Source organism: Raphanus sativus, chromosome 1, assembly GCF_000801105.2.
Source record: "Raphanus sativus cultivar WK10039 chromosome 1, ASM80110v3, whole genome shotgun sequence".
Lineage (NCBI taxonomy): Eukaryota > Viridiplantae > Streptophyta > Magnoliopsida > Brassicales > Brassicaceae > Raphanus > Raphanus sativus.
The window spans coordinates 3,115,312-3,129,709 of NC_079511.1; the positions used below are offsets into that span (position 1 = coordinate 3,115,312).

General features: G+C 34.2%; 2 protein-coding genes across 2 annotated transcripts; both read right to left on the reverse strand.

Annotated features, from left to right (window-relative positions):
- Nucleotides 1-15: 15 nt before the first annotated feature.
- LOC108813653 (probable ADP-ribosylation factor GTPase-activating protein AGD14) lies at nt 16-4,536 on the reverse strand. Its single transcript, XM_018586277.2, has 13 exons — nt 4,175-4,536; nt 3,803-3,864; nt 3,604-3,691; nt 3,463-3,524; nt 3,241-3,337; nt 2,707-3,084; nt 1,970-2,575; nt 1,610-1,732; nt 1,431-1,526; nt 1,238-1,324; nt 736-871; nt 426-471; nt 16-223 (listed from the first exon to the last, which is right to left on the reverse strand). The coding sequence occupies exons 1-13, from the start codon at nt 4,268-4,270 to the stop codon at nt 178-180; spliced, it is 1,923 nt and encodes a 640-aa protein (XP_018441779.1). The 5' UTR covers nt 4,271-4,536; the 3' UTR covers nt 16-177.
- Nucleotides 4,537-12,606: 8,070 nt separating this feature from the next.
- Nucleotides 12,607-14,193, reverse strand: LOC130509181 (phosphoenolpyruvate carboxylase kinase 1). The gene is made up of 2 exons (XM_057004905.1): nt 13,312-14,193; nt 12,607-13,138 (listed from the first exon to the last, which is right to left on the reverse strand). Exons 1-2 carry the CDS (start codon nt 14,126-14,128, stop codon nt 13,089-13,091), a joined length of 867 nt encoding a protein of 288 aa, XP_056860885.1. The 5' UTR covers nt 14,129-14,193; the 3' UTR covers nt 12,607-13,088.
- Between the last annotated feature and the right edge of the window lie 205 nt (nt 14,194-14,398).

The following is a 14,398-nucleotide window of genomic DNA, read 5'->3' on the forward strand; positions in this document are numbered from 1 at the left end:
GACTTATTCATGGCATTCAAGTCCACTTGCAAAATACACTCAAAACTCAAAACGTACATACAGCTGAAATTGGTTTCGAACTAAGAAAATAAACACAATGCTCGACAAGAGTGGTTTCTTTTTTTTTAAATAAAACAAATAGATGCATTGAAAGTTGAAGCAGGTCGTGGAGTATCTCTAAGCAAATGGATTTCCTCCGACATGGCCTTGTGCAGCAGGATTCCTACATCCAATATTAGGCAATAAGACAAAACTATAAGCTGCCCCACATAGACAAAAAAATATTATAATAAGTTCTATGCATTCAAATGTAACGAAAGCATCATCATCATCCATCACATTAGCGATACAAAGCACTTCTTCGATTATTCACGGAATCATACAACTCAAACAGTCAATTAACATCATCGCATTGTGAAACTTACTGTAGTTGGGACGTTGATGCTTGCTCAGCCATCCATGCTAAGCCACCTGCATCAGTTTCACAATGAATTAGATAAAGTGAAACTTGAAATACAATCGTAAATGTTTTCATTTACCCCTCGTGGGTAATATTTTCAACACAAACTTAAATGTGATAGAAGCAAATTTTGCTTACAACTATTCCTTCCAAGGGAGTTAATTTGGAGGATACTCGCTTACTATTTCATGTAACATGGTGCGATGATAATTTTTTTTCTTGTAGAGATCCAAACAGAAAGGATTGTAGTTTCATAGGCACGTAACTAATATTACCTTGTGCGCCTGCTGGAGCAGGTAGGTACGATGGTACAGAATCTGCAGCGAGCCATGGTTGTGATACACCATTAAGGAAGGTTGGTGGCGTCTGGATGTCGGGCAGTGCCCCTTGTAAAGAACTCATGTCCAGGAACTGGCATTAAGTACAACCACAACAAAGTCGTCAATCATAGGATTTTAAAGGCGGAGCGTGATAGATTTCATAAGTAACACACGGAAATGTAGACCCTCTTGCTTATCAAACTCTAAGCTAAGATGACCTTAGGATTAACTATGTTAAGAGGTTATTTTCTAAAAAGTGAAGCGGAGTTTCTCACATTCAAGAAAATTTTACACTACATAATAGATCAGGCAAATTGCAGAATCGGAAATAGAATGAGAAAATAGTTGTTGATCAGATAAGAATATGATTACTTCCTCGGAAACTTAATTAACTTGGATTCCCAAGATTCAAACAACATTACACCATTGCATAAAGTGTAAACAGGGCTGTACATACCATGTCGTTTGATTCATACTCGGAATCATAAGGGAGATCGAAGGGATTAGCTGACTTTTGATCATTTACAGGCTGCCAAGATTCTTCCTGTAAATGAATATTTAAAATCGACCAAAACAAAAATAACTGATAAGTTTGAAAAAAAGGTGATTGGGTAAGCATCTAAGATCAACTGCAAAGAAAAAAGTGGAACCATGTAAGGGGAGTAGGCTGGTGCCGTGGCAATGTTTCCTGGAAATCCAAAACCAGAAGAGCCAGCACCTGTTTGGATACCATCATTGCTTAACTCCTGTGACATGACATCATAAGAGAACTATTAATGGAGAGATTCATCTTAGAATACACTTGGATGATAAGGGAAAATACAACAACCTGTTGTGGTTCAAAATGGTGTTGATCACTGTTAGATTGCGAAATACTTGGTCCATGTTGGTGGAAATGGTTAGCGTTGTCCATGGGATTGGCCTCCACAGAGTCGGGAAAGGCATTCCAGGGCTGCTCAAAACAGGTCAACTAGGAGTTAGTTAACCATGCCGTTATTTCAGACACAAGTAGTTACAGTATTAAATTTCTCGGATTACAGCTTGCCCAACAACATTCATACAAAAAGTGCCATCGTCAATGTCTAAGATGAGATGTGAGACAGGGAAGCATGTTCCTTTTTAGTGTTTCATTCATGCTGCAACCGAACTGAAGTAACTGAAAAGGACAGAATAAAGAGTAAAGACTAACCGGGTTATCTGCAACATTATTTGGAACTTTCGAGAGATCATCTTGCCACGGACTTGATATCGACAAAGCATGCTGCTCCACGGTTGATGGATAAGGTGGCCATTGCATGCTTGTGCTAGGCTGCGGGATGCCTTCATTTTTCACTTGCAACTCGGTAACTCCAGCGGAGGTGGTAATGTTCGTAGATTTTGCAGCAGGCACTGGATTTTCAAAAGAAGCCCATCCTTGGTCGTTAGATGCAGGTAAGTCAGGTGGTCCTGAAGTGGTGGGTTTCTGACCCAAGTTTCCAGCAAACAAATCTGTTGGAGTGGATGTGTACGTCTGTGGAGGTTGATGAAAATTCACAGGTGGAGATGGAGCTCCTGTTGAAGGTTGAAATGTACTGACTGATTGACCCGTTGGCGCTCCTGGTAACTGAAACAAATCGATAGGAGCCTTTGTAGACTCCGTTACTGAAGGAACAGGAGTTGATTTTTTATCTTGCTGCTGGCTTCCTATATTTTGAGCAATTTCAGATACGCCTTCCCCTAAACCGCTCGAAGTATATGACTTGATAGACGTGGAATTACTGTCAACTGATCTGACACTCCCAAGAGACGTAGTTCTCTGAATGAGGAAAATTAAAAAGAAGGATTGAGAAGTTGGAACATCAGGAAAAAATCATTTTTCGATCAGAGAGATTGTAACTCTCAGCCAGATACAAAGAAGCCTTTTAAAGAAGGTGTGTTGAACTTTACCTGATGTTGCCTGTTTTCACTTGGAGGGGCATTTGAAAGCTGGGGACTACGAAAGCCACCTTCTTGCTGGAAATTTGGGGACTGTATTTCAGACCTGAAAGTATCTCCTCCACTTGACACAGAGAAATCTGAAGCTCTCGGAGCAGACCGCTCATTTGCGAATTGGTCTTCAAGCGTGTGATCACTAAAACGTCCAGGGCTGTATACAAAACTAGAAGCTTTGGAATGAAGACCTTTTACTGAAGCAGACTTGCCGGTAAGTCCCAAGGGTATCTTTCCGTAGCGGCGCTCTTCATACTGATAGTCGTAAGGAGGGCTTTGGGAGTAAGAATGATAGGAGTTGGCCCGTCGAGTCACATCTTCAGAACTTCCATGGCTCTGTCAATTGCATTACAAGAAAAGGAAAATAAAAAAACGTTTGATGCATGCATGCATGCATAATCATGGTTGGATCTAGAGCAACTCAAAAGAATACTAGGTATCAGAATTTATAAAGATCTAAATAAGCCAAATTGATAATTACAGGATTCTTGCCTGATTATCATTAGGAGGCTTGTCCGCAACACTTCCTCCTGCATATTTCTTTTGGACATACACGGTTTTAATAAACTCACGAACTCTCTCAGCATTACTGCCAAAGAAACAACAAAAAAAACATGATACCGTTAAACAGATCCTACTTGTGAAAAAGAAAAACTATGTTTCTCGCTGCTCAATCATGAACAGCAACAAGGGAGTAAAAGTAATGATATAAACCTGTTGTCAGGAAGTCTCTGCCGTTGATGGTCCCAGTTCTTCAAATATATTTCTCTGGCACGCTAAGAATAAGAAACTCTCATAAGCTACAAAGAGAGAAAAAAAAATAAAAGTTTGGAACATTGGCATCAAATATTTTACCTGATTACCACCATTTTGAAGAACTTCAACCTCTTGAGAAGTAAACGTTGACATTGATACAGACTTCACACGATGAGTGAATTCACGACTGTAATAATATCAAAAACAAAACTCAATGATGAAAAAAAAAACTGAAAGGACAAGAAAAGATGACTACATCATATGAGAGAGAGGAGGAAGGAAGGAAGGTGGTACTCACTGGATGCCGCTACAAGGCATGCAAACAAAGGTCCAGAAAGTAGTGCAAACATATTGAGGACCCTGCCACCACCAAATTGAACAACAAGTCTTAACTATATTATCCCAAAAGAGAAACCAAATCCAAAAACCACAAGTAAACAAAAAGTTTAAAACTTTAGATACGAAAATGACTTTGGGATTACACTTTCACTTAATTTAGCTATAGAACCCAATCAAGGACAATAAACCAAAACGTTTCCTAGAATAGAAGCCCTAAAAACATATAATCATCAAAAACAATATTATAAATCCGACAAGCTCAAGTCAAAGACCCAACAGTGAGCAGATAGGCCTCGAGGGTAAATTTAAAAAAAAAGGGATAGACACATACAAGGGAATTGCAATTGATACAACGACGATTAGGTGGGAGCTTCATAAGCCCACGTATTATCTTCTCCTTCCTTTCCTCTTCTCTTTTACTTCCCATTTCCTCCAAAATATAATCTTCTCCTCAATCAAAAAACAAATAAAAAACGAAAGAGGAGCGGACCTCTTTTGACTCCTCGGAGGTGGCGATTTCGTGGAATCGGGGGAAAGTTTTGGGCTTTAAGTCGCTGCTAATCAATCGATTTTTTTGGCAGCTCTCTCTCTCTCTCTCTCTCTCTGGGGATTTTCAAAAACTCCCAATTTGAATTTCACAGCAAGAAGAACGCCTTTTTGTTTTTTTTTTTTATCCTCTTTGAATCAATCAATCAATCAATGCCAAAATAAATGTTGTTAGTTTTTTTAACGCCTCTGTCTTCTTCATCTTTCCCTCGTGGGTGGGCTTTTTTGGATAAGAGCCTAATACAGACCCACATCCATTATGATTTTTTAATAAGTGACATTTAATTTAGTCATATAGAACACAAATGTTTCAATATGTGGATTTTGTATCATTTTTAGTTTAGACTTTGGGTTTGATTGTACTTTAAATTTTTTAATGACACCTCTGCTTTGTAAAGAATACTAGATTTTGACCCGCGCTTTGGAAACGCGGAATATTTTACGATAAAAAATTTCACTAATAACTTAACAAATATTTTGGTAATTTTTAAAAGAGTGTGTATTTAAAATATTTTTGCATTTAAATCAGTGTTTTTAAATTCAACCCGATTGTGACTATACCCATTAATCCGGAGATCTGACAATTCAATTCTGATTTTTAAAATATTCATATTAAAAAAATCACTAAAACCCGAGACTAACCGATTGAACTGATGGATGACCGATATGTAATCTAATTAGATTTAAACTGTAATAGTTTCATAATTTGTAATCTTATAATCCAAATTTTAAAGTTCATTATTTTGCAATTTATGAAAATATTACGTTTCTACAAAATTTTAAAGAGAAAATGATAGATATAAAATAATAAGATTAATTATTGTATTGTTTGGAAAAATTGATAGTAGTATAAAAAATATTTTGTTTGAAAACATTGATAATATTATAAAAAAAATAAGTATATTGTTTGGAAACATAGATAGTAGTATAAAGAAAAGAACATTTGTGATTTAATGTAGATTTAACTATAAAGTATAAATGTGTATTTTATTTAAAAACTTACAAAATAAATGTTAGGTCCAACAGAATGTTTCTGTTTTAATAAGATAGATTTTAGCTTAAATGACACTGTTGCTATATAAACATGATTTACAACTTCAAATTCAAAACAACAACTTTTGCTTATGTAACTTTATTTTTATGATATTTAACATTTATTTGTGTTGATCTAAAGTATCGGTACATGTGGTTTCTATGTTTTACTGAATCCAACTTCGAATTATACATATTGAAATTCATATAGTTTTATAATAACTTAAAATAGTTAATATATGTTGACAAGATGAAGTCAAGGTGTAGACTGAGCAAATTTTGCACAATTGAAAATCTTGCAGTAGCTTATTTCACACCCTACCTCCAGCCTTTCTTCATGAAGTGATTTCAAAACATTTGTTAAGAGATGTTTTTATTCTTGATATAATTTTGTTATTTTCCAAAATAACATCTCACAATTGAAGTTTTCTTTATTATCAATCAATTTAGTAATGACTTGTTCAAGTCTACGAATGATAACATCTAGTAACATCTAATATGGTCCATATCATGACATTTTGTCCATGGTATCTATCAACGAATGTTGAGCCTGACCAACTTAAGCCAGAGAAAGTACCTGATCCAGCTGCTGATCAGGACCATTACTGCTACACAAGTTCCTTTGAAACTGCTCTTGAGTACTTCCGTTCTCATGGAATTCCGAGGGAACCGAAAGGCCAGAAGCGCTTCCTATGCAAGAATCGTCTTCGGAATGCTACTGGATACAAGTTGTACAAATCAACACATAGAGACCGCAGATTCAATAACATCGAAGAGGCGCTGATGCATGTAGTAGTACACACCAGTCTGTCGGAGCAGATCTACTGGATTGCAAGGAGATACAGAGGGCATCTACGAAGAAAGGCATTTTCAAAGGACCTCTGCACCAAAATTCCCCCATATGCTGCTACCATGCCGTGAATATTATAGTTGTGGATTGTAAGCTCAGCAACAATACTAATATTGGTTGTGATGGATTTCTCTATGTATCTCTTAAAGTGAGATACATGTTAATACTAGCAGAAGGTGAGAAAACAGCTGATGTGCGACAATATGAAAAAGATCTACAGTTCCTTTTGTCGGATTTCATCTGTCCCGATATGGGAACACACGAAACACAGGTACCTTAGATAAAAGGCTCATATTTTGATTATAAAAGGCTTTCTAGGTTATATTGAACCATCAGTGGGTAAATCAAAACCCTAATTTAAGAAGAAAATGATCAATTTAGGTTTCTAGATCAGCTTCTAAATCAAGAGAAAAAAACTAATGGATTCAGGTTAAGACTTACGTCAAATGGGCGGGGATGATCACTCATTGAAGAGTCTCCTTACTGACGGGTTCGTTGGTCGACATGGTATCTTCGGGGATCGAGAACGTTGGTTTGCTAGTTAAATAACCTAACTAAAGAGAAAGCTTAAGACTTATCACTCATGGGAAAATTTATATATAAATTTAGGTTTGCAATTTCCTACCAAATCATAGACGAGATTCCAACAAAATTAAAAAAAAAAACTTACATCGAACTTTATTACTTGCGGACGACTCATGGACGATTGTTTTTCTTAAGTTAGGTTCTGATCGATACTTGATGAAGAAGTTTAACCTAAGACAACATTGTCTTATATAGAACTATCCTCTCCCGCTCTCCCTCCCTCTGTCAAATAAAAGGATCGTATTGATTCTAATCCAACACCTCGTCTGTTTGTCTGCTACTCCACCTTCTTATTTCACCGACTGGGCCTCTATTTCCTGGACATCTCTTTTAATTGTGAGATTCAGTCTAACTTTGAGTTTCTTTGTTTGGAGTTACTACTGGACCTTGCTCTTTAAACTTAAGCTCCTTTTGGGCTTGTTTATTTTGTTTCTTGCATATTAATATATGAAAGTCAGTTCAAATAAAAATAAATAAACCTCCTTTTATCCTAAATAATAAATATTTTAAAATAAAATTTTGTTTCAATAAATTTTAAGTTTTCTATACAATTTTAACTTTTATTAATTAATATAGTGAATTGTAAACTTTAAAAAAATATATACACCGTTAAAAATTCTGTTAATTTAGATTTAATGAGAAAATTATAATAGAAAAAATAACATGTTTATTATAAAAAAAGATTTTAGTAAAAACAAATAAACATATATTTTGAAAATAAAATTGAGGATATTATTCAAAATCTTCTCATCCACGGGGCACGCCTGACATATCCCTATGCCCAAAAACAGTGTGTTATCTAGCTAGAACATACAACTTAAATCCAAATTTTAATTAATTAAATGAGTCTTAATTCCACGACCATATGAGTTAGTTATTTATCGGTATTTTTCTTTGTTTTTTCTATAGTACGTTGGTTACCGCGTGATAGTTTATGCACCACGTGATTGATTTTTATGTTCTGACTTCCGAAGCTATGAAATTTCGCGAACATCTCACGGAAATTGTCGACAAGGAAAAATACTCTATTATACGCAAACGCTACTATCCGAAGGAAGATACTTAAAGAAAGATAGCTTATCAACCGCCACGTTGTTGATTCTTCCGTCGACCACATGATGTGATCTGTCAAGTTGCTGATCGCAAGTCGTTAATGGGTCCCGTCTCTAACTTTGCATTTGGCTTTGACGCGTCTTCAAAGGACACTTCCACAACGGCACAAATTATTTGTGGGACTCGTTTATGATTTTGTTTCTAAGTTTATTTAATGTTTGTTTCTGGGAAATTTGTCGCAGTTAAGAATCGGCTAAATGGTTGTTCAAAAAAAAAAAGGAATCGGCTACAATGGTTATTTATTATAATACTTTGACAAGTTTCAAGAGAAGTTAGGTTTCAATAGTTTTTTTTTTGAAAGAAGCTAGGTTTCAATAGTTTAAGTTCGATTATCTAATATCTCTTCTTTCATGTGTTTTAACTTGAGCACTAGTGTGGTCTACTGGTGTTCTGCTAAGCTCTAGTAGCTATGTTTGTTGATTTTCATATCTCTGAAAATTTGAGTGTAACAGTTCATTGAACCGAATACTATGATGATTTTTTTGTCTACTTCAATTTTTTTAAAGGGCTTTAATTTATCTACTTCGAATATTGCAGAAGAGTTCTTTAAAAGTAATAAGGTGCTAAATTGAAAAGTTTGAATCTAACAGTTTTAATATTTAAACAACTAGTATATTGTAATCGCACAAAGTAGTCGTATTAACATGTACAATACTACGAGTCGCCACGAATTGTGGGTCTAGTCCCATAACAACACCTCAAGAGTCATCAATGAGATATTTATCCACTAAGCTAACCGTACCACATGGGTAGGTCCAGAGTGTTGTGTTGTATTGTACTCTCCCTCGTTTCTATCAAGTTTTCTTTTTCTTTCCAGCACCAAATTTTGTTTTATTTGCTTTGATTTAATAAAAAAAAATTGTTTCCGTATATGTTCATAAAGTCATTTCAGCAAAAGATTCTTATTCTTATGCAGGAGCAACAACTAAATTAATAAATATTGAATGCTACATAAATAATCTTTGTGGATTCATTGCTAGACTCCAATATATCTTCACTGCATTAAAAGAAGCCACGCAATTACGTGAACGTGACACAATGCCACAATCAATCTGAATAAGCTTTATTTTAATTGAGATATATTATTGGTTAATTATTTTAATCGGAGTTAGTGATTTATAGTGTTTCAAACTGCATGCAAATAGCATACTATGTCATAGGGCATGCGATGTATCACGCAGTATGCAACACACTGACAAAATACGGTTTGTCATCTAATATAACATTCTTCTTTATATATATACTAGATCATAACCCGCTCGACCGAGCGGGAGTCATTTTTTTTTTATCTTTATTTTTACTCAATGTTATACATGATCGCCAATGTGTATTAATATAAAATTTTGATAAATAACAATGTGTACTAATTTGTTTAAATAAGCAATGTGTTTAATTACTAAATTTGATTTTTAAATTTTAAGATAACGTAAAGTAGATTTTTCTGTATTATTTAAAATATATAGTGTTATATATTTGTATTTTCAATATTTATCATACAAAACTTACATTGGGGTATTATTTATATGAAAATATGTGTAACATAATATATTTATATATTATATAAACATATGCACACCCGCACGGGTTTTATTTTTAAAATGTACTCTATATTGTTTAGTTTTATGTAGTATCGAGTTTGTATAATTCAATTTTGTGTTTAAAGAACAATATCAAAACTGTCTTTGTATGTAAAAATAACATTTTGCAAACGCGAGTTGTGTCTTTTTATTGTAACACAAAATTTTATAAAACTTATGTTTTTTGTACATTACGAAATTTAATTTTTAAAATAATTATTACGTAATTTCAAAGTGAATTTTATCTAGGAGACCCTAATGCTGATCATAAATGAGGTCCAATATATTTTGTGTGTAATGGTTCAAAGCATTTTTGATATATATTATATTTCAGTTTGGTTTGTTTTTAGTATTATTGTATAAGTATAATACTATACAATATTACTATATTCTATACAATATATGAAGCTATGTGTTATTTGTTTTAGAAAGTAGATTAGGCCCAACGTAGTTATAAGAATAGTCATATCTTTATGCATGTGTCTATGACTTATCTACCTAATGTTATTCGTACTAATAAAATTAATATGGCCAATGAAAGTATACTGATCAATTTAAAATGAATTGTATAGGGTAATTATAGAACGATTAATATTTTTAGTATTCTTAGTATATATCTTATTTAAATCGACATGTAATAAATGTAAAAATCATATATGGAATATGGACAAAAAGAAAAACTGTATTTAAGGAAATACATCAATGCAAAGTTAGACTATGATACGTATTATATATAAAGAATGAGACATTTAATTTAAATATATGAGGTCCACCTTTAAAAATCCACCTAGAAGAAGTTGTAATGTTCCTGTTTTAATAAGATAGATTCGGTTCCTATACATGCGTCCTTCGTCTTATAAGTTGAAAAGGAAACTTTATGCGTTCACATTTATTTCTTGAATGGAAGAACAAGAACATAAAAAGTAGAAACAATGTTTAAATTGTTAATCAAACTATATTATTTTCCACTCAGTCAGGAAGATTCATAAGGTCACGTCGAAACTTAGAGTCCCCTTCAAGAAAGGAACTAGATCATGACCCGCCCGAACGGGCGGGCTTTTTATTGTTTTGCAAATTCAAATTGTTTTTTTTTATTGTAACGTAAGTTTTGCTATAAAACTTGTGTTTTGATTTTTTTTGTATATTATGAAGCTAAATTATTGAAAATAATTATTACATAATTTCTTAGTGAGTTTTATTTTATTCTGACATCTAATATATTTTTGTAATGGTTCAAAACAATCTGTTATTTATATTGATGAATTGTCGGGTGATATTGTCCAGAAGCGGCTACAACTTGAAAAGTGTCAATAGTTTTCCACTCTCCAACTGGTAAGTCGCGCTGAAGACGGAAAATTTGATTCCTTTTGTAAGATGCTGCAATCTTTACACCGTACATAACAACAACAACTAAATTAGATAATGAATACTATAAGATGATTACTGTATTCTTGTTCGTTTGGTATAGTCGACTGGTTGAAAATAATTTTGTGTATATATTCTAAAATTGGATCTGATCTCAGTATCGTTATAAGACACAATCAACAGTCATAATATAATCAAAGTGTATAGTTTGTGTATATAACAGTCATCGCTAGAATATTAAAATTGGAGCATGTATAATGTATTCTTGTTAGTTTGTTATAGTTGACTGGTTGAAAATAATTTTGTGTATATATTCTAAAATTGGATCTGATTTTAGTATTGTTATAAGACACAATCAACAGTCATAATATAATCAAAGTGTATAGTTTGTGTATATAAGAGTCCATAATCACACATAAGATGACCGATAAATTAGACAGAAAAGTGTATAGTTTGTGTATATAACAATCCAAATATATATGATTTAGTATGTATGATAATTATTAAGATAATGGACACATGCTTGTCTAGTATACTATACTAAATAGTATACTAAATCATGTATATTTGGTATGTAATAACTACCACATTTAATAAGATGCATTTAGTATGTAATAACTACAGGCTCGTCTAATATAAGTTATGGTACGGTAGGTTAAATATGAAATAAATAGATTAGGTGTTAGTTAAGTTAAGGCATTTAATAAGATAGATATATGAGGTCCATATTAAAAATTTCACCTAGCAAAAGTCACAATGTTTCTGTTTTAATAAGATAGATACTTAGAGGTTTGATCCAAGGCATATGCTTAATGGAGATTGGAATCTTCATTGGAGTTGATTTTTGAAAGAATATGCTAAATAATATGCTAAAATCAGAATTCGTGTATACCTTATGTGTGTTTGAATTGTAAAGATCCTCAATCTATGTTTGGGACAGGCAAATAATAGATATGGAGATGTTTGAAAACTTGGACTATCCTTTTATCTGACGTTACAAATGTTAGGACAAAAATGGCTTAGATATGTGATCAGAATGGTTAGGTTACCGTACATCTGAACGTACATGAGAGACGTGAGTGAGTTGAAAAAGTTGATCTAACTTTTTTTTTCTCTCTCTTTGAAATAAAAGTGGAGACAAAGTTAAAATCGGTGGTCTCTTATTGAAAAAGTTTGGGGGCTCTAAAGTAAGTTAAATCTACTGAAAACATGCCATGTCTATAAGAAAACAAACACATGAGATCATATTAATCTGTGGGTAGGTATAATTTATATCCATGTGTCAAAACTGTAGAACAGAATATACATAGGCTAGATGGAAGCTATTGGTTATGTATTTGAATAAATTTTAAAGTTAAGGTAAGTTATACTATTAGATTCGTGATTGTGAAATGTTTTTAAAATCATATGTTATTCAGTAAACGGAATCAAAAAAGGGATATAACATAATTTTGTATGAAAACCCATCAAATATACATTGATTTATTAATTTATATTCGTTTTCAAATCAGTTAAAGATGTTTTAAGATAATCATCCAATGTTGACAAAAAAAAAAGATAATCATCAAATAATACCTTGTATATCTCAAGGTAATTTTTTTAAAAAATAGTACTATCATTTATCATGTTCTCTTCATTATCATTATTCGTGTGAATATTAGATAATCCCATAGAAGTATATTAAAAAAAGAACAATATAGCAACTTATTTTATTGATAAAGCAAAAAAAAAAAAACAGAGTACAAGCTTTCTCACACCCTTTTACACATCCCAGAAGGAAAAAAAACCCGTAAAAGGTGGAAAAGATCGTTATACTCTACACTAACGTCTACCCTAAAGACTTATCAGCATGCAAGCCAAAATTCACAGAAAGTAAAAACAAAAAAAAAACAAAAACAAAAAGCTCATAGCCAAAGAAGAAACCATCCAGCTTGGCATCATCAAGCTCTTTTATTTAGCTATGCGTTCTTCCAGAAGAGTCTCCTGTGTAGGGCGGAGTTTACAAAGCCAGAACCCCACAAATTTACATGCCGACACACACCTGTTAGACCGCGATAAGCACTACTACTGATAGATTACTCTTTTATTACTACTACTCCATTACTACTTTTTATTTATTCTCTTCGTTTCACTCTTATTATATGTAATCCGAATCTCTCTCCAAACACACAATTCTTTTAGATGAATCTCTCCTCTGCTTCTCCTGCTCTCTGAATCCATGGGTGTCCTGCAATAATTAATTTAAAAATAACTTAGTAAATAAATTAATTTTTTTATTGATTCAAATTTACTGAAAATCCGGATCAATGACAGTAAATTCGGGATTTGTTAAAAAAATGAAACAAAAATGTGAATTTATTTTTAAAGATAAATGTAAAAAAACAAAACATAGAAACTTACGGAGAGCTTGTTCGGCCGAGAATCTTCGAGAAGTATCCTTACAAATCATCTTCCTCAAGAAATCTTTAGCCATCGACGAGACTCCCCTGAACACCTTCGGCGGAAACCTCAGGTTCCCTCTGAGCACCGCCTCGAAAATCTCCTCCGCCGTCTCCCCGTAAAAAGGCGGAGATCCGGCTAGCATCGTGTACAGAACAACCCCAGCGCTCCACAGATCAACCTTCTCCCCGTACGAGTACCCCATCAGAACCTCGGGAGCCACGTAGTACGGCGTCCCCACAACACCTTCCGTAGTCTCTCCCTCACCCAACCAAACCCCGGACCCGAAATCGCAGATCTTAACCGTATCGTTCCTCAGATCAACGAGAATATTCTCCGGTTTAATGTCCCTGTGAACGACGCCGTACCGGTGGCAATGCGCGAGGCCCTGGAGGATCTGTTTCGCGAACGACGCCGTTTGGGACTCGGAGAAGGTTCCTGAGGAAACTAAACGGTCGTAGATCGAGACGGAGGGGTCGACCAGCTCCATGTAGATGGAGAGAGAGGAGTCGGTGTCGACTAGATCGTGGATTTGGACGATGTTGGGGTGAAATGAGAGGAGAGCCATGAGTTTGGGCTCGTTGTCGATGCATGCGCGGTCGAGATCGTCGGTGAGGGAGCTCTTCTCGATGGTTTTGCAGGCGTAGAAATCGCCGGTGGCCGGAGCGTAGACGCGCGTGACGGTGCCGAAGCGTCCGCGACCGATCTCTTCGCAGATCTGGTACTTGTCAACCTTGTTGTTGTGGTTGTGTTGTCCGAGTGTTTGGCTGTAAGTCATAGTATTTGATTTTTGTTTTGGTGGTGGTTGTGTTGTTGTTGTGTTGTTGAGTTGTGTTTAAGAAGAAGAAGAGTCTTTGAGTCGGCTGTACGTTATTAATAGCCTAAATTCTTAAGGAATATTCTTTTTTATGCCTACAGTTTTTTTTTTCTTTTCCATTAGATACGATTTTCTGTTAAACTTTCTTTTTATTACTTTTGTATTTTTAGTCATTTTACTATCATTCTCTATTTGAAAGTCAATTTATATTGTCGGTGTAATTTCCTTATG

Excerpts from the sequence above, each read along its gene's own strand:
- LOC108813653 (XM_018586277.2), bottom strand. The coding sequence starts at position 4,270 with ATGGGAAGTAAAAGAGAAGAGGAAAGGAAGGAGAAGATAATACGTGGG. Across the intron at positions 3,865-4,174 it reads GTATCAATTGCAATTCCCTT|GGTCCTCAATATGTTTGCAC; the intron begins GTATGTGTCTAT and ends TGGTGGTGGCAG. Across the intron at positions 472-735 it reads TGCTCCAGCAGGCGCACAAG|GTGGCTTAGCATGGATGGCT; the intron begins GTAATATTAGTT and ends AAACTGATGCAG.
- LOC130509181 (XM_057004905.1), bottom strand. The coding sequence starts at position 14,128 with ATGACTTACAGCCAAACACTCGGACAACACAACCACAACAACAAGGTT. Across the intron at positions 13,139-13,311 it reads CTCGGCCGAACAAGCTCTCC|GACACCCATGGATTCAGAGA; the intron begins GTAAGTTTCTAT and ends TAATTATTGCAG.